Raw genomic sequence first — 20,690 nt, forward strand, 5'->3', positions numbered from 1 at the left:
TGCTTTAGTTCTTTGTAGATTCTGGATATTAGCTCTTTTTCAGATGGATGGATTGCAAAATTTTTTTCCCAGTCTGTTGGTTGCCAGTTCACTTTAATGATTGTTTCTTTTGCTGTGCAGAAACTCTGAAGTTTAATTAGATCCCATTTGTCTATTTTGGCTTTTGTTGCCAATGCTTTTGGTGTTTTAGTCATGAAGTCCTTGCCTTTGCCTATGATCTGAATGGTATAGGTTTTCTTCTTGGGTTTTTATGGTGTTAGGTCTTATGCTTAAATCTTTAATCCATCGGGAGTTAATTTTAGTGTAAGGTGTCAGGAAGTGGACCAATTTTAGCTTCCTCCTTTCCTAGATGAATACCCTTAATTTCTTTTTCTTGCCAGATTGCTCTGGCTAGAACTTCCAATACTATATTGAATAGGAGTGGTGAGAGAGGGCTTCCTTGCCTAGTGCCAGATTTCAAAGGAAATGTTTCTGGTTTTTGCCCATTCAGTATGATATTGGCCATGGGTTTGCCGTAAATAGCTTTTATTATTTTGAGATATGTTTCATTGATACCTAGTTTATTGAGGGTTTTTAGCATAAAGGGCTGTTGAATTTTGTCTAAGGCCTTCTCTGCATTTTGAGATAATCATGTCATTTTTGTCTTTGGTTCTGTTTATGTGATGGATTATGTTTATAGATTGGCATATGTTGAACCAGCCTTGCATCCCTGGGATGAAGCTGACTTGATTGTGATGGATAAGCTTTTTCATGTGCTGTTGCATTCAGTTTGCTAGTATTTTATTGAATATTTTTGCATCGATATTCATTATGGATATTGGCCTGAAATTTTCTTTTTTAGTTGTGTCTCTGCCAGGTTTTGGTATCAGGATGATGTTGGTCTTATAAAATGAGTTAGGGAGGATTCCCTCTTTTTGTATTATTTGGAATAGTTTCAGAAGGAATGGTACCAGCTCTGCTTTGTACATCTGGTAGAATTCAGCTGTGAACCCCTCTGAACCTGGACTTTTTTTGGTTGGTAGGCTATTAATTGCTGTCTCGACTTCAGACCTTGTTTTCAGTCTATTCAGGGATTCAACTTCTTTCTGGTTTAGTCTTGGGAGGGTGTAAGTGTCCAGGAATTTATCCATTTCTTCTAGATTTACTGGTTTATGTACATAAAGTTGTTTGTAGTAATCTCTGATGGTAGTTTGGATTTTGGTGGAATCGGTGGAGATATCCCCTTTATCACTAAATGCCCATGTGAGAAATAAGGCAAAATCTAAATGGACACCCTATCATCACAATTAAAAGCGCTAGAGGAGCAATATCAAACAAATTCAAAAGCTAGCAAAAGACAAGAAATACCTAAGATCAGAACAGAACTGAAGGAAATAGAGACACCAAAAACCCTTCAAAAAATCAATATATAAGAGTGAGCAGGCAACCTATAGAATGGAAGAATATTTTTGCAAACTATTCATCTGACATAGGGCTAATATACAGAATCTACAAGGAACTTAAACAAATTTACAGGAAAAATAACATCTAAAAGTGGGCAAAGGATATGAACAGACATTTCTCAATAGAAGACATTTATGCAACCAAAAAACTTGAAAAAATCTCATCACTACTGGTCATAAGAGAAATGCAAAGCAAAATCACAATGAGATACCATCTCACGCCAGTTATAATGCGTTCATTAAAATGTCCAGCTTTGTTCTTTTTGCTTAGGTTTTTTTAAAAGATCAACAAAATAGATAGACCACTAGCCAGACTAATAAAAAAGAAAAGAAAGAATGAATAGAGACAATAAAAAATGATAAAGGGGATATCTCCATATAGTCTTTAACATTCCTGTTTAGCTCAATGTACTCTTCTACATATTCCTATATTCTTTCTCCTCTAATATTTTCTGTAAGGTTATTGGCAGAATATAAGAAGACTATAAATATTTGTATATGATGTAAAAGGCCACTTTGCTAATGCTTTGCTAATATTTATACTACCTTTCATTTTTTTCCACCTTTATTTCTTCTAAAAAAAAAACAGGATACATGTATAGAATGTGCAGGTTTGTTACATAGGTATAAGTGTGCCATCATGGTTTGCTACACTTATTGACCCACTCTCTAAGATCCCTCCCCCTCATTCCCACCTCACAACAGGGCCTGGTGTGTGATGTTCCCCTTCCTGTGTCCATGTGTTCTCATTGTTCAACTCCCACTTATGAGTGAGAACACGTGTTATTTGGTTTTCTTTTCCTGTGTTAGTTTGCTGAGAATGATGGTTTCCAGCTTCATCCATGTCCCTGCAAAGGCCATGATCTCACTCCTTTTTATAACTGCATAGAACTCCATGGTGTATATGTGCCACATTTTCTTTATCCAGTCTATCATTGGTGGGCATTTGGCTTGGTTCCATGACTTTGCTATTGTAAATAATGCTACAGTAAACATACATGTGCATGTGTCTTTACAGTAGATGATTTATATTCCCTTGAGTATATACCCAGTAATGGGATTGCTGGGTCAAATGGTATTTCTTCTGGTTTCAGATCCTTGAGGAATTGCCATAATGTCTTCCACAATGGTTGAACTAATTTACATTACCATCAACAGTGTAAAAGTGTTTCTATGTCTCCGCAGTCTCGCCAGCATCTATTGTTTTCTGACATTTTAATGATTGCATTATAACTGGCATGAGATGGTATCTCATTGTGATTTTGCTTTGCATTTCTCTTATGACCAGTAATGATGAGATTTTTTCAAGTTTTTTGGTTGCATAAATGTCTTCTATTGAGAAATGTCTGTTCATATCCTTTACCCACTTTTAGATGTTATTTTTTCTTGTAAATTTGTTTAAGTTCCTTGTAGATTCTGTATATTAGCCCTATGTCAGATGGATAGTTTGCAAAAATATTCTTCCATTCTATAGGTTGCCTGCTCACTCTGATGATGGTTTCTTTTTCTGTGCAGAAGCTCTTTAATTAAATACCATTTGTCAATTTTGGCCTTGTTGCCACTGCTTTTGGTGTTTTAGTCATGAAGTCTTTGCCCATGCCTGTGTCCTGAATAGTATTGTCTAGGTTTTCTTCCAGGGTTTTTATGGTTTTAGGTCTTATATTTAAGTCTTTAATCCATCTTGAGTTAATTTTTGTGTAAGGTGTAAGGAAGGGGTCCTTTTTCAGTTTTCTGCATATGGCTAGCCAGTTTTCCCAGCACCATTTATTAAATGGGGAATCCTTTCCCCATTGCTTGTTTTTGTCAGGTTTTTCAAAGATCAGATGGTTGTAGATGTGTGGTATTATTTCTGAGGCCTCTGTTCTGTTCCATTGGTCTATATATCTGTTTTGGTACCTGTACCATGTTGTTTTGGTTACTGTAGGCTTGTAGTATAGTTTTAAGTCAGGTAGCATGATACCTCCAGCTTTGTTCTTTTTGCTTAGGATTGTCTTGGCTATGCAGGCTCTTTTTTGGTTCTATATGAAATTTAAAGTAATTTTTTTTTCTAATTCTGTGAAGAAAGTCAGTGGTAGCTTGCTGGGGATAGCATTTAACCTGTAAATTACTTTGGGAAGTATGGTCATTTTCATGATATTGATTCTTCCTATCCTTGAGCATGGGACGTTTTCCCATTTGTTTGTGTCTTCTCTTATTTCCTTGAGCAGTGATTTGTAGTTCTCCTTGAAGAGGTCCTTAACATCCCTTGTAAGTTGTATTCCCAAGTATTTGATTCTCTTTGTAGCAATTGTGAATGGGAGTTTGCTCATGATTTGGCTTTCTGTTTATCTGTTATTGGTGTATAGGAATGCTTGTGATTTTTGCACTTTGATTTTGTATCCTGAGACTTTGCTGAAGTTGCTTATCATCTTAAGGAGATTTGGGGTTGAGGTGATGGGGTTTTCTAAATATACAATCATGTTGTCTGCAAACAGACAATTTGACTTCCTCTTTTCCATTTGAATACTCTTTATTTCTTTCCCTTGCCTGATTGCTTTGGCCAGAACTTCCAATACTATGTTGAATAAGAGTGATGACAGAGGGATTCCTTGTCTTGTGCTGGTTTTCAAAGGGAATGCTTCCAGTTTTTGCCCATTCGGTATAATATTGGCTGTGGGTTTGTCATAAATAGCTCTTATTATTTTGAGATACATTCCATCAACACCTAGTTTATGGAAAGTTTTTAACAAGAAGGGATATTGAATTTTATCCAAGGCATTTTCGGCATCTATTGAGATAATCGTGGTTTTTGTCATTCGTTCTGTTTATGTGCTGGATTTCGTTTTTTGATTTGAGTATGTTAAACCAGCCTTGCATCCCTGGGATGAAGCCAACTTTGTCGTGGTGGGTAAGCTTGTAGATGTGCTGCTAGATTTGGTTTGCCAGTATTTTATTGAGGACTTTGACATCGATGTTCATCAGGGATAGTGGCCTGAAATTTTCTTTTTTTGTTGTGTCTCTGCCAGGTTTTGGTATCAGGATGATACTTGCCTCATAAAATGAGTTAGAGAGGAGTCCCTCTTTTTCTATTGTTTAGAATAGTTTCAGAAGGAATGGTACCAGCTCTTTTTTGTACCTCTGGTCGAAGTTGTCTGTGAATCCATCTTGTCCTGGGCTTCTTTTGGTTGATAGGCTGTTAATTACTGCCTCAATTTTAGAACGTGTTATTGATCTATTCAGGGATTCGACTTCTTCCTGTTTTAGTCTTGAGAGGGTGTATGTGTCCAGGAATTTATCCATTTCTTCTAGATTTACTGGTTTCTTTGTATAGAGGTGTTTATAGTATTCTCTGATGATAGTCTGTATTTCTGTGGGATCAGTGGTAATATACTCTTTATCATTTTTTATTGTTTCTATTTGATTTTTCTCTCTTTTCTTCTCTGTTAGTCTGATCTGTGGTCTATGTTTTTTTTTAAACACCAGGTCGTGGATTCATTGATTTTTTGAAGGGATTTTCATGTATCTATCTCCTTCAGTTCTGCTCTGATCTTAGTTATTTCTTATCATATGCAAGCTTTTGAGTTTGTTTGCTCTTGCTTCTCTAGTTCTTTTAATTGTGATATTAGGGTGTTGATTTTAGATCTTTCCTGCTTTATCTTGTGGACTATACATTTCCCTCTAAACACTGCTTTAGGTGTGTCCAAGGCATTCTGGTATGTTGTGTTTTTGTTCCCACTGATTTCAAAAAACTTATTTATTTCTCTCTTCATTTAGTTATTTACCCAGTAATCATTAAGGAGCAAGCTGTTTAGTTTCCATGTAGTTGTGTGGTTTTGGGTGAGTTTCTTAATCCTGAGTTCTAATTTGATTACACTGTGGTCTGAGAGACTGTTATGATTTCTGTCCTTTTGCATTTGCTGAGGAGTGTTTTACTTCCAGTTATGTGGTTAATTTTAAAATAAGTGTGATGTGGTGCTGAGAAGAATGTATATTTAGGGTAGAGAGTTCTGTAGATGTCTATTAGGTCTGCTTGGTCAAGATCTGAGTTCAAGTCCTGGATATCCTTGTTAATTTTTTGTCTTGTTGATCTGTTTAATATTGACAGTGGGGTGTTAACGTTTCCCACTATTATTGTGTGGGAGTCTAAGTCTCTTTGAAGGTCTCTAAGAACTTGTTTTATGTATCTGGGTGCTCCTGTATTGGGTAAATATATATTTAGGATAGTGTGTCATTATGTAATACCCTTCGTTGTCTTTTTTGATCTTTGTTGGTTTAAACTCTGTTTTGTCAGATACCAGGATTGCAACCCCTGCTTTTTTTGTTTTGCTTTCCATTTGCTTGGTAAATGTTTTTCCATTCCTTTTTTTTGGATCCTGTGTGTGTCTTTGCATGTGAGATGGGTCTTCTGAATACAGCACACCGGTTGGTCTTGACTCTTTATCCAATTTGCCAATCTGTGTCTTTTAATTGGGGCATTTGGTCTGTTTACATTTAAGGTTAATATTGTTATATGTGAATTTGATCCTGTCATTATTATTCTAGCTGGTTATTTTGCCCAATAGTTGCAAAAGTGTCTATGGTCTTTACAATTTGGTGTGTTTTATTCAGTGGCTTGAACAGATTTTTCATTTCCATATTTTGTGCTTCCTTTATGAGCTCTTATAAGGCAGGCCTGGTGGTGACAAAATCCCTTAGCATTTGCTTCTCTGTAAAGGATTTTATTTCTCTCTCCTTCACTTCTGAAGCTTAGTTTGGCTGGATATGAAATTCTGGGTTGAAAATTCTTTTCTTTAAGAATGTTGAATACTGGCCCCCACTCTCTTCTGGCTTGTAGGGTTTCTGTAGAGAGATCCACTGTTAGTCAAATGGGCTTCCCTTTGTGGGTGACCTTATCTTTGTCTCTGGCTGCCTTAACATTTTTTCCTTCATTTCAACCTTGATGACTCTGATGATTATGTGTCTTGGGGTTGCTTTTCTTGAGGAGTATCTTTGTGGTGTTCTCTGTATTTCCTGAATTTATGTGTTGGCCTGTCTTGCTAGGTTGGCAAAGTCCTCCTGGATAATATCCTGAAGAGCATTTTCCAACTTGGTTCCATTCTCTCCGTCACTTTCAGGTACACCAATCAAATGTAGGTTTGATCTTTTCACATAGTCCCATATTTCTTGAAGGCTTTGTTTGTTCCTTTTCATTCTTTTTTCTCTAATCTTGACTTCATGTATTATTTCATTAAGTTGATCTTCAATCTCTGATACACTTTCTTTTTCTTGATTGATTCAGCTATCGATACTTGTGTATGCTTCACAAAGTTCTTGTGTTTTTCAGCTCAATCTGATCACTTATGTTGTTTTCTAAACTGGTTATTCTAGTTAGCAATTCCTCTAACCTTTTTTCCCCCAAGGTTCTTAGCTTCCTTGCATTGGGTTAGAACATGCTCCTTTAGCTCGGAGGAGTTTGTTATTACCCACCTTCTGAAGCCTACTTCTGTCAGTTCATCAAACTCCTTCTCCATTCAGTTTTGTTCCCTTGCTGGTAAGGAGTTGTGATCCTTTGGAAGAGAAGAGGTGTTCTTGTTTTTGGAATTTTCAGCTTTTCTGCACTGGGTTTTCCTTGTTTTCATGGATTTATCTACCTTTGGTCTTTGATGTTGGTGACCTTCAGGTGGGGTTTTTGTGTGGATGTTCTTTTTGTTGATGTTGATGCTATTCCTTTCTGTTTGTTAGTTTTCTTTCTAACAGTCAGGCCCCTCTGCTGCAGGTCTGCTGGAGTTTGCTGGAGGTCCACTCCAGACACTATTTTTCTGGGTATCACCAGCAGTAGCTAAGGAACTGCAAAGATTGCTGCCTGTTTCTTTCTCTGAGAGCTTTGTTCCAGAGGGGCACCCATCAGATGCCAGTCAGAGCTCTCCTGTATGAGATGTCTGTCAACCTCTTCTGGGAGATGTCTCCCAGTCAGGAGGCATGAGGGTCAGGGACCCACTTGAGGATGCAGTGTGTCCCTTAACAGAGCTCGAATGCTGTGCTAGGAGATATGCTGCTTTCTTCAGAGCTGGCAGATAGGAACATTTAAGTCTGCTGAAGCTGCACCCATAGCTGCCCCTTCCCCTAGGTGCTCTGTCCCAGGGAGATGAGAGTTTTATCTATCAGCCCTGATTGGGGCTGCTGCCTTTCTTTCAGAGATGCCCTACCAAGAGAGGAAGAATCTAGAGAGGCAGTCTGGCTTTGCTGAGCTGTGGTGGGCCCTGCCCAGTTCTAACTCCCTGGCAGCTTTGTTTACATTGTGAGGGAAAAACTGCCCATTCAAGCCTTAGTTATGGCAGATGCCCCTCCCCACACCAAGCTGGAGCTCCCCAGGTTAACTTCAGATGTTGTGCTGGCAGTGAGAATTTCAAGCCAGGGGATCTTAGCTTGCTGGGGTCCATGGGGTTGAGATCTGCTGAGCTAGACCACTTGGCTCCATGGCTTCACCCTCCTTTCTAGGGGAGTAAAGCCTTCTGTCTCAGTGGTGTTCCAGGTACTACTGGGTATGAAAAAATAATCCTGCAGCTAGCTCAGTGTCTGGCCAAATGGCCGCCCAGTTTTGTGCTTGAAACCCAGGGCCCTGGTGGTGTATGCACCTGGGAATCTCCTGATCTGCAGGTTGTGAAGACCGCTGGAAAAGCATAGTATCTGGGCCAGAATGCACCATTCTTCATGGTGCCGTCCCTTATGGCTTCCCTTGGCTAGGGGAGAGAGTTCTCTGACCCCTTTCACTTCCTGGGTGAGGCAGTGCGCCACTTTGTTTCGGCTCATACTCTGTGGGCTGCATCCACTTTCTAACCAGTCCCAATGAGATGAGCTGGGCACCTTTGCTGGAAATGCAGAAATCACCTGCCTTCTGCATTGATATTGCTGGGAGCTGCAGACGAGCTTTTTTAATTCGGCCATCTTGCCAGCCTCCCTCTTATTTAATTATAATTATTTATTTGATAGGTTTTAATTGTATCATCTTGATATTTGTTGTTTGTTCAATTACTTATCCTTTTCTGCCTTTTTGTAGATTAATCACATGTTTAAAAAATAGTCCTTTATATTTTATTTTCTATATACTTTTTAGCTATGCCTCTGCATGCTTCTTAAAAAGCATTGCTCTGATCATATTATATGTACTGAATGTGTGAAAAATTACCTTTGAATATATATTTTTCCTTTTACTGGCTGTGGAATTTGAGGCTGACAGGTAATTTTCCCCTGCAGCATTTTAAAGATGGTGTTCAATTTTTTCGAATGTCCATTGTTTCTATTCAGAGGTCAGCTAGATCATTCTTGTTATTGTTCTTGTGTATGTAATATGTTCTTTTCCTCTGGTTGCTTTAACATTTTTCTTGCTTTGGCTTTTAGAAGTTTATTACATGTGTGATTTGCTGTGAATATACCTAATGTGGGTTTTGCTGAGCTTCTTGGATCTTTATGTTGATGTTTTGTTTCAGATTTGAGAAATTCTCAGCCACTTTTTTTTCCTGCCTCATCTTCTTTCTCTTCTTCTTCTGAAAGTATAATTTTATGCATGTTAGAACACTTGCTATTATCTCACTTGTTACTAAACTTCTGCTTACAGAATTTTTTTCCTTTGTTCAGTTTACATAACTCCTATTGATCCATCTTTAGGCATCAGTACTTCTGCAGTGTTCATTCAGCTGTTAAGCCCATTCAGGGAATTCGTGTGTGTGGTTTTTTTTTTGTTTTTAAGTTTCCATTTCTTTACTGAGATTCTCTGTTTATTCATTATATCCACATTTTCATTTCTTAAATATTAGACCTGTTTGTATATAAATGTCAATATCCATGTAATCTTAGCATCTGTTACTGTTAAAGGCCTCTTTCTCTTGATTATGGGTCACATTTTCCTGTTTCCTTAGATATCCAGTAATTTTTTTTTAATTGGGTAATAGACTGTGGATCTTTACCCAATAAAAATGTTGCAAGAAAATCTAAAATATGCTGTTTTCCTTTAAAGGGTATTGAAATTTGTTCCAGTAGGCGGTTAAATTAGTATTGAAACCTCTCGATCCTGTTAGACTTGGATTTATGCTTTATCAGGATGGGTTTATTTTGGTTTTGTCCTTATTCCTAGAGCATGGTCTTTATGCTAGGACATGACCCTTACTTCCAAAGCATGGCCCTTTAGGGTTCTACGTGGGTGATCAAGGTAAGCAATGAAGTATTTTTCATTCTGGTTGGATTGGAACTCCAATGTCTCCAAAACTATACAACCTTTGGTATCTTCTTCATTAACAGCAGCTATTCTCTGTTAGATCTTACAGAGCCTCACTCTACACATACACAGCCCCGTCCTTGCGGAGGCCCAGGGGAAACCCCCACACAGACTTATGGAGCATCTCTACACATGATTCATTCATTTCTGGTATCCTGCCCTGGAAATTCAACTGTCTCAGCAGCACCAGACTCCTCTCTCTGTTTCTTGAGCCCAGTGAGACTACTGCTACTTGATGCTATGGCCTCTCCTTCCTGTGGTCAGGAAAGTGCCACCAAGTACAGAGTTGGGGTGAATATGGGGGTTATATCATGTATTTTTCTTTCTCTCAGTAACCATGCTCCAGTGTACATTTTGTCTAGTTTTATGGCTAATTAGGGCAGAAGGGTTAAATCTGATACCAATTACTCCATCATGAATAGATGCAAAAGTCTCCAATTCAGTCATTTATCCTTTTTTATAATCAGATCATTTAATCCATTAATAATTATTTGTATAATTCATATTTTATCTTTATAATTTTTTCTAATTTCTTATATTGGTTATCCTTAAAATTTTTATTTCTAATTTCTTATTTTGGTTCCCTCCACTGTTGAGAGTTATTTGCTATGAACTTATGCAGTGACATCTTTGCATACCACTGCAGTCTATCATTTTCATGATAGTTCTGCTTTAATTTACCTTAACTTTTAAAAATAAATTAAAATTTATTTATTATACTAATAAATCTGGAATAATTTAAAATAATTATTTAAAGCATAGCATAAAACTGTACATTCAATTTTTGAGCAAATTATGTTGGTTCTGTCTTCAGTGCATATACAGAGTCCCACTACCCTAATCCAAACCAGTATTCTCTTCTGTTGCCTGAACTGTTAAAAAGCCTGATAACCGAGTCCCCTTCTACCTTGCCTCTCCCTCATGTAGTCTGTTTTCCACATTGTAGCCAGAATGATATTTCTAAAATGGTGAATTTTTGATGTACTTATGCTCAGAAACCCCCAATGGATTCTCATCTCAAAATGAAATGTTCCTACCTTGGCCAACAAGGTTATACATTACCTGATCCCTGCTACTTCCCTGACTTCACCTTCCAGTCTTCAGCGTCTGTCACAACTTCACTTTGACTTCTTTACTGTTTATTGATCATGCCAAACACAATCCCTTCTTAGCTCCTTTGCTCTTATTATTACCACTGCTTTTCTCCATGTATCCCATAACTTCCTCCCTTACTTTCTATGTAAATACCATCCTTTCTCCTCATTGCTGCCTTTATTTCTCTCCTTCCCATACTTTTCTTTTAAATCAGACAATCAGTAAATCAGTCATTCAGTCAGTCACTTACTTTTATCCTCTCTGTGCAAAACACTGTCCAATACAACGTTCTGGGATGATGGAAATTTTCTGTGTTTGTGCTGTCCATTATAGTAGCTGCTATATATACATGTGTGTCTGTTAAGCACTCAAAATGTAGCTAGTATGACTGAGGTACTGAATTTTAAATTTTATTTAAACAGCCCCTATGACTCGTGGCTACTGTATCATACAATATAGAATGTGTGAGAGAGGGAACCTTAATTTTATTTATTAATGCAACCCAGTACTTTAGTGCCTGCTATGTAGTAAACACTGTAACTATCTGTAGAAAGAATGGGATACCCACCTATCCTGCTGATTCCTAAATCCTTGACTCTTTAAAAATGTTTCAACTTTAAAATTGTATTTATTGACAAATAATTTTGCATATTTATGGAGTATAGTGTGATGTTTTGATGCATGTATACATTGTGTAATTTGCATATCTGTCACCTCAAACGCTTGTCATTGCTTTATGATGAGAACATTAAAAAATCCTCTCCTCATTATTTTGAAATACACATTATTGTTAACTATAGTCACCCTGTGGTGTAATACAACACCAGAACTTACTCTTCCTATCTATTGCTTCATATCTGGACTCTGTTGATCTATAATTCCTGATTGAACACTTTTCTGTCATTTCTAGCAATTCCCAGACTTCCAGGTGTTTGGCAATGAGTCTTTAAATCCAAGGGTCCTCTTTACAAAGTTCAGTTGTGCATCAAAGATCCTGGATAACCTTATAGATTATAATAGAGCGTATTTGGCAATGTGGGTTACAAACAAGGGAAAAATGCAAGGTATAGGAAATAGACAAGAGAAATGCAAGATATAAGTTCAATCGCAGAGCTTATATTTGGGGGAAGTATTAAATGAATGTGTCTTTTCCTTTTGTATTCTAGCCAGGAATCCATATGAGGTCACACTTTTCCCAAGGGTAAAGAGTACCAAAGCTGTCCTCTTTCTCTCCTTTATTCTCCAAATAAGAGCTCTTTCAACTTTTGAAAATTCCCCGAAGATAATATCCATGATGAACTTTGAGAGACCACAAAATAAGCTACTCCTACTAGCTTTTTCTTATGTGAAAATTACCATGGTGTTATCTTTGTAAGAAAATTCTTACGACTAAAAATTCTTATGGCTACCCTGTACAATTGTAATTACAGTTTTGAAAAATGGGCTTAGCAGGTAAGTAACTTCTGAAAGATATTCTTAAAACTTAAATGTGTTGTATTTGGTTTGGATACTAGAAATGCAGGTATTGAGGCTGGCATTATTATGAAAAATTGAAGAGTAGGACATGTATTCTTGTACAGTCCAATAGGCAGGGCTTCAAAAGGTAGTTCTGGTTTATCTAAATTAAGTAAAACTTGTTTTTCTAATCAGCCGGAAAACAGAGATCCGCAACAAGCTTTTAAATTATGGCTTAAGAAAAAGCACCAAGAGCAGATTAAAGAAAGAAAGACAGAAGAACTAAGAAAGCAAGAGGAATTCTTATTCTTCCTTAAAAGAACAGAAGGCCGTGAAAGGGCCTTTAAACAGTAAGTTAAAGGCAGGGCATTTCCCTCCACCCACCTTCCTCGTGGTCATTTTAAAAGAGTTATATCATCAATCAAGATTGAAAGAAAAGACCTCAAAATGTTTTATCTTACAGCACCTACCTATTCAATTTTAAATTCATGCTTTTGAAAATGTATAAATCTTTAACTTCTTTACATATATAATATACATATGTGAAGTTATATATATATGCACACCAATTTTTCTTCAAGATACTTTTCAGTACTTAAGTTATTTCTTATGGCACCAGTGTGATAACCTTTGATGCATCATTTATTGTGTACTTGTTTATTTTTGTGAGAAAGGGGCTGAGGATTGATTACAGCTTCTCCTACATAGCTCTCAGAAAAACTGAATTTACCAATAAGTGCACTGTATTTACCAATAAATGCAACCAATAAAAGTTGCATTTACCAGTAAAAGAAAGGCAGGTGGACTGAGGAGGAAAATCTGTATAGATCAAAGAAAAAGGAGACTTGGGTACATATTTTGATAATTTAAGGCAAACCTGATGTTTTTCCAGTTATTTGGGTAAGATACTGCTTTGCCTAATTCTGAGAATGTGGATGTGGCTTCATATTTTTGCTGGCAAGTGTGGGGAGAGTTTGGGGTCAAAGTGAATATTGAGTCCAGTTGTTTGAAATTCATTTCCTTCTTTCATCTCTTTTGCTCTTTCTTTCTTTTCTTTTTCCTTTTTCTTTCTTTCTTTTTTTCCTGTCACCCAGACTGGAGTGCAGTGGCACGATCTCAGCTCACTACAACCTCACCCTCCTGGGTTCAAGTGATATCCCACCTCAGCCTTCTGAGTAGCTGGGACCATGGGTTTGTGCCACCACACCTGGCTAATTTTTCTATTTTTCGGTAGAGATGGGGTTTTAACCATGTTGCTCAGCCTGGTCTCAAACTCCTGACCTCAAGTGATCCACCTATCTTGGCCTCACAAAGTGCTGGGATTACAGATGTGAGCTACCATGCCCAGCCTCCCTTTTTTTTTTTTTTTCCTAACATACTTTTTTATTATGACAGAAGCAGTAAATGTACATTGTAGAAATGGAGAAGTACATTTTCATCACCCAGAAATTATGACTATTAGCACCAGTGTGCATATTGTCTAAGTATTTCTCCGTACATATATTTACAATTGCAAAATATTGAGATCATGCTGGATATGTTATTCTGCAATCTGCTTTTTATTTATTTATTTATTTTGAGACGGAGTTTCGCGCTTGTTACCCAGGCTGGAGTGCAATGGCGCTATCTCGGCTCACCGCAACCTCCGCCTCCTGGGTTCAGGCAATTCTCCTGCCTCAGCCTCCTGAGTAGCTGGGATTACAGGCACGCGCCACCATGCCCAGCTAATTTTTTTGTATTTTTAGTAGAGACAGGGTTTCACCATGTTGACCAGGATGGTATTGATCTCTTGAGCTTGTGATCCACCCGCCTTGGCTTCCCAAAGTGCTGGATTATAGGCTTGAGCCACTGCGCCCGGCTGCAATCTGCTTTTTATTAACGATCTTACCTAATATCCAGCCCATATTCATTTATTCCCCAACTGGCCCATAAATGATTTCAGTTTATTTACTTAAACTAGTATCCAATTCAGGACCATATATCATCAGATTATGGTATTTAGTAAGTCTCTTTTATTCTAATACAGTTATTTAGGTCTTTAGATTTCTCAAAAAACCCATATGTATGTGTGTGCATATATATATATATATATATATATATATATATATATATATATACATGTATACATACATATACACAAACATACAAATACATACTTACATACCAGCTATATGTGTGTATGCAGTTATTTTTTGCTGTTATTTAAACAAGACTTGAATTTGTCAGAATGTGGACTTTTCCTTTCCTACTTTTGGAGTTTTCATGTTTGGCTTATTTTTCACTTTAAGAAAGTATTATTTTGTGGACTTAAAAGCTCTGCAGTTTACCTGTAAGAAGATGAAAGCAGCATTTCTGCATGATAGCATTCTTAACCTAGATAAGTAATGTTTTAGAATACAGCTAGTTACAAAGAATAAGTTATTTGGAATGTACCAAACAGTAAGAAATCTATTTATAAAAAAATAATAGGACCAAAGCACATGTAAAACAGTGTTATTATTAAAAAGCCAGTTAAGTTGGCAGTTTCATCATAAGACAATTTCCAACATTTCGTGTTGTGACAGTATTTCATTGTAAAGAAATGTGCATCTATTTTGTCTATAGCAGTAACTTTATAGCATGAAGAGTGTATTCAGGTTGATATGTACCAAATCTGATTATGCCTCTTTCTACAGATGGCTAAGAAGGAAACGGATTGAGAAAACAGCAGAGCAGGAAGCTGTCAGAGAGAGAACTAGACAGCTCCAACTAGAAGCCAAGCGTGCTAAACAGTTGCAGCAACACCTATATATGTCAGAAGCCAAACCTTTTCGTTTTACTGATCATTATAACTGAAAGTTTCTATTAAACATTTCAGTGGGAAGCTGCTACCAAAATTTTGGATATATTTTCTTATGGTCTGTGTACTTTGGTTATAATCTAAATTATGCAAACGGGTTTATCTTTCATTGACAGTAAATTTGTTTTTTTAATACTAGAACAAAATAAATTTTTTTCTCACAGTGTTGTAATGTGTTGTGCCATCTCTTAGTCTGTGCAACAAATTGAACAAGTGAATTCTGTGTTCTACTTCTAAATTATTTTATTAACGTTTCTAGCTGCAAACACAAGAAAGGTACAGATTTCTATTCACACTTCCTATTATTGCTAAAAAGTTACAACAGAACATTTCATAAGGCTGAAGGAGTCACTCCTTAAACAAGCCTGGTTTAAGGCCTTAAAGTCCAATTTAGTTCAACTTTAGATTTGAATAATCATGGCAAGCTAAGCAATACAGTAGGCCTAATTCCATGTGTTAGTGCCTTAAAAAAATACACCCTATATGCAAGAGCTAAACATTGGGTACTCATGGACATAAAGATGTCCCCAGTAGATATTGGGGACCCCTATGGGTGAGGGAAGAGAGCAAAGGTTGAAAAACTAACCATTGGGTACTATGCTCTCTACCTGGGTGATGGGATCAATCATACCCAGACCCTCAGCAACATGCAACAAACCCACATACGTACGTATGTATCTTTGAATCTGAAATAAAACTTGAAATGATAAAATGGCGATTATATGTAATACTATTTTAGGTATGTTACAAAAGTAGCCAACTTTAATTGAGAGCTTAAAACATATTAAAATGTATTATAAATGCTTTATATAAATAATGTAATCCTATGACAACCCTATTAGTGTCACTCTGCGAAGGAGGAAAGTAAAGTGTATAGACACGAACAGTTTGTTCACATAGACTTTGATCTGTATGGTTGCAAAATCCTTTCTCTTAGTTATATTATGTGAGATATTTAAGAATATACAAGAATCCAGGGTGTAGAGGAATAGTACTTCTGATACGTGTAAGAGCCTGTAAGGGGTGGAGGACAAAGGTAAGCATACAAGTGTGATGGAGAATGGACAGTCACTGTAAGTATTCTGGCAAAGCTTTAAAAGACAAAGTTCTGGCTGGGGATGGTGGCTCATGCCTATAATCCCAGCATTTCAGGAGGTCGAGGCAGGAGGATTACTTGAGGCCAGGAGTCTGAGACCAGCCTGGCCAACATGGTGAAACCCTATCTTTACTAAAAATACAAAAATTAGCTGGGCATGGTGGCACGTGCCTGTAGTCCCAGCTACTCAGGAGGCTGAGGCATGAGAATCACTTGAACCCCAGAAGTGGAGGTTGCAGTAGGCCAAGGTTGAACCACTGCACTCCAGCCTGGGTGACAGAGTGAGACCCTGTTTCAAAAAAGAAAAAAGAAGTTCTTATCAACTGGTTATTTGTATCTTAATCACTTGACCCTAATTTAGAAAGTAGAGAGAGAGCTATTCAGTCTTCTCTACTTGTTACAGCACTTTGAACTATACCAGGCACTTTAACATTTCATTATAATTGGTCTTGTGTTGTTTATAGTTATCCTTAAGGATAAGAGCCAATTTGACATTAAATATATAGACCAGAACACTTAATATAGTACTGAGCATTACTTACAACTGAATGATTTCAGAAAGGATGCAAGGCTACAGAACTGAGGAACAGTAAGAAATCCAGTCAGGCAAAATTTGGGAGCTGGATGAGGCAGGCCGTTAGAATGGACAATGAAGTAGTGTTTCTAAATGATAGAAATATTAACGTACATTTGACAGGATGTAACTATTACAGTATAGTAGGATAGCTGTAAGAAATGACAAATAGAAATCTCAATTTAGTGGACCAAACTTTTGTCCTTAGATTTTTTTTTTTTTTTTACTATTGAGGTGAAATGGACATAATTGAAAAATAACCATTTTAAAGTGTATAAATGACATTTATTCATGATGTTGTGTAATCACCACCTCTACCTAAACATTTTCACTGCCTGAAAAGAAAGCCCCATACCTGTAGGCAGTCACTCCCTATTTCTCTCATGCCCAGCCCTTGGCAAATACTATGTGGGTTTTTTTTTTATCTCTATGGATTTCTTATTCTGTATATTTCATATACATGAAATCATGCAATTGTGATTTTTTTGGATCTTTTTTTCACTTAGCACAATGTTTTGGAGGTTCATCTATGTATCAGTACTTCATTCCTTTTTATGGAATAAAGTAATATATATATGTACCACATTATGTTTATCTATTCATCAGGTGATAGACATACTGTTTCCAACTTTTAGCTATAGTGAGTAGTGCAGCTATGAACATTAATGCACAAGTATTTGAGTATCTGTTTTCAATTCTCTTGCATATACACCTAGGAGTGGAATTGCTGGGTAATATGATGAGTCTATGATAAGCTATTTGAGAAACGGCCAAACTGTTTTCCACAGCAGTTATACCACTTTGCAGTCTCACCAACAGTGCACAGAGGTTCCAATTTCTCCATTACTTTTCTTTTTTTTTATATTAACCATCTTAATGTGTGTGAAGTGGCATCATATTGTTCTGATTTGCATCTCCCTAATAACTGATCTTATGTACTTTTTGGCCGTTTTTATATCTTCTTTGGAGAAATGTTTATTCAAGTCCTTTGGCTACCTTATTTTAGACTGCATTGTCTTTTTGTTGTTATGAGTTCTCTATATATTCTTTACACTAGACCCTTACAGAATATATGATTTATAAATATTTTCTCCCTTTCTGTATGTTGTATTTTCACTTTCTTGATAATATCTTTAATGTACAAAATTTTTAATTTCGATGAAGTCTAATTTATGTTTTCTTTTGTAGCTCCTTGTTTTGGTATCATAGCTAAGAAACCACTGACAAACTGAAGGTCAGTATCCCTGTTTTCTTTTATGAGTACTTTTGTGTCAGCTTTTATATCTAGGTTTGATACATTTTTTTTTTTTGAGACAGAGTCTTGCTTTGTTGCCCAGGCTGGAGTGCAATGGCATGATCTTGGCTCACTGCAACACCCGTCTCCTGAGTTCAAGTGATTCTCCTGCCTCAGCTTCCTGAGTAGCTGGGATTATAGGCATGAGCCATTGTACCCCGCCGGTTTGATGAATTTTTACTTAATTTTTATGTATGGTATGAGGTAGAGTAAGAAAAAACAAACTTTTTCCTTCTGTACTCTCAATACTCAGGACATTAATTCTGACACCAGAAGTTTAGGTTGCTTTCCCCAAGACCAAGCAATTTCCCAGTTCTCTGCAGACACCAACTGGGTATTCTACAGTTCAATTCTGACACTAACCAGAGTAAATGCAGATGCTACAGGTTAAAGGCTCAGTCCCATGAAACTGCCCCCCACTTCAGACATCAGTCACAAATAGTAGGTCCCCAGGTTACAGTTCCCATAGTAATTTGCTAGAATGGCTCACAGAACTCAGAGAAACACTTTGTTTATCTCTTTTAAAAAGGATACAACTCAGGAATAGCCAAATTGAAGAGCAAGGTATGGAGGAAGGGTCGTGGAGCTTCCATGATCTTGGGTACCTGCACATTTTCAGCAACCTAGAAAGCTGTCTAAACCCCATCCTTTTGGGTTTTTATTGGATTGAGGGGCTTCATTATGAAGGCATGATTGGTTAAATCACTGGCTACTGGTGATCAACTTAACCTTGAGATGTCCTGCTCCTTGGAGGTCTCTCTAATTACTTGGTTGGCTCCTCCTGGCAACTACCCCTTCCAGATCCCCCAGCCATTAGTCATTTCATTAGCATACAAAAACACGACTTGGGGACTTGGGATGTTCCAAGGGTCTTAGGAGCTATGTACCAGGAAACTGGTACAAGACCAAAATATGTATTTCTGCTTCTATCACAATATCACATAGAGGTTCAACTTTTTTTTAATGTGTATATCCAGTTATTCCAGCATCATTCGTTGAAAGTTAGTTGGCCATAGAATATGGGTTTATTTCTGAAACCTCAATTCTATTCTAGTGATCTGTATGTTAGTATGATCTGTACTTATGCCAATAGCCCATTGTTTAGATCACTGTAGCTTTATAGTAAGTTTTGAAACTGGGAAGTCAGTCCTCCAACTTTGCCCTTTTCCATATTGTTTTGGATATTCAGAGCATTTTAAAATCCCATATGAGTTTGATGGCCAGCTTTTCCATTTTTGCAAAAAGGCTGTTGGAATTCTGATAAGGGCTTTCAGTGAATCTGTAGACTGCTTTGGGTAGTACTGCCATCATAATAATATATAGTCTTTCAATACTTGAACACAGGATTGTGGCAGGCCAGGTCTCACTAATGCAGCCCTCCATAACAACTGTTTCCCTACTGACTGAGGGGTTAAGTTAAATATTAAAAGCCAGGCCCCTTATACAAAGGCTAGGATGGAACAAAAGCCCATCAATAGTTTTGCCTAGGCCTTTCCTGGGCCTTCAAGTATGACGAAATAATGAAGGAATTCTCAGCAAGACCCATATTGGATTAAACAAGTTTTACTGTGGGTCTGAAGGAACTCCCCAGGTCTCCACAAACAAGTTTATTGGGGTGTCTGAAGGAACTCCCCAAACCTCCGTGATGTAGCAGGAGACAAGGGTAATCACCCTAGCACCTGTACCCATTTAGATTAAGGAAATTTGTGTGGGTGAAGGGGAGGAAGGCAGCAAAACACACTGCCATGTGTGTACCTATGCAACTATCTTGCATGTTCTGCACATGTACCCCAAAACCTAAAATGCAATAAAAAAAAATTTTAATTGTTACAACCTTAAAAAAAAAAAAACAGAAAAAGATTAAGGAAATTTACTGAGGTTCCAGAGGAAGATCTTCAGGACTCAGAACTTAGTTATAGATTAAAAGAAGTTAATCACTTACGTCCTTAGATGAATGCACACTTACACACAGACATAGCTTAGAAGGTATATAAGCTCTGGAAATCTTGTAATTTTCAGTTGGTCTGGCAATAATTTCCAGGCCTTCTCCCTGTAATCAGTTGCAGAAATAAAAATCTCTCTTCCTCCCCAGGTCATTTGCATCTCGTTATTGGGCCACGAGAAACAGCAGCCTGACCCTCAGTTTAGTCTGGGAACAAGATTTGGTGCACCAGCCAGGAGTGACCAGGATGGTGCTACATGCAGCAGCCAGCAGCTTGTGAGGAGACAGTCTTCAGGAAGATCCCAGCAGTTGCTGGTGAGATTTTCCTGGGGACCCTCTTGAAGGCTGTCCTGGGCTCAAAAGTGCATGTCCCTTTCACTATTGGGGAAGAACGGCAATCAGGAGCCTACTATTTTCCTATCTGGGCTTGTTAAGCCATTTGTCCAGTACTGCCAAGGGAAGCAATAAGGCTTGGTCATACAATCGCTTTGCATTTTGGTTGAGATAAGGTTTTGAGTCTGTTTTCCCTGACTCAAAACACTCCCCCTTATGTTGTCCAAAATTTGTCTCCACTTCTTGTGTATCTGTCTTACTCCTTTTGATACCATGTAAACTAGAAAATGGGAGGTACTGGGTCCATTTCTGCTGACAGGCCTCTAGGAAGGAAAATATAGTTTTTAGGAGCTCAATGGTTAAAATTCAGCTTAATTAAAAGCTAACATC

General features: G+C 37.5%; 1 protein-coding gene across 6 annotated transcripts in view; it reads left to right on the forward strand.

The window, feature by feature from the left end:
* Positions 1–15,233, forward strand: part of CCDC181 (coiled-coil domain containing 181) — a 35,733-nt gene extending 20,500 nt beyond the window's left edge. For 5 of the 6 annotated variants that reach the window (XM_078356331.1, XM_008985062.5, XM_078356332.1 and 2 more), the window contains 2 exons: positions 12,418–12,572; positions 14,898–15,233. In XM_078356331.1, coding sequence (XP_078212457.1) covers positions 12,418–12,572; positions 14,898–15,057 — 315 coding nt within the window. In that variant the 3' untranslated portion in view covers positions 15,058–15,233. The remainder of the gene's footprint in view (positions 1–12,417; positions 12,573–14,897) is intronic. The other variant, XM_078356335.1, reaches the window with a different exon arrangement.
* The last annotated feature ends 5,457 nt before the right edge of the window (positions 15,234–20,690 follow it).

This window comes from Callithrix jacchus, chromosome 18 (assembly GCF_049354715.1).
Source record: "Callithrix jacchus isolate 240 chromosome 18, calJac240_pri, whole genome shotgun sequence".
Lineage (NCBI taxonomy): Eukaryota > Metazoa > Chordata > Mammalia > Primates > Cebidae > Callithrix > Callithrix jacchus.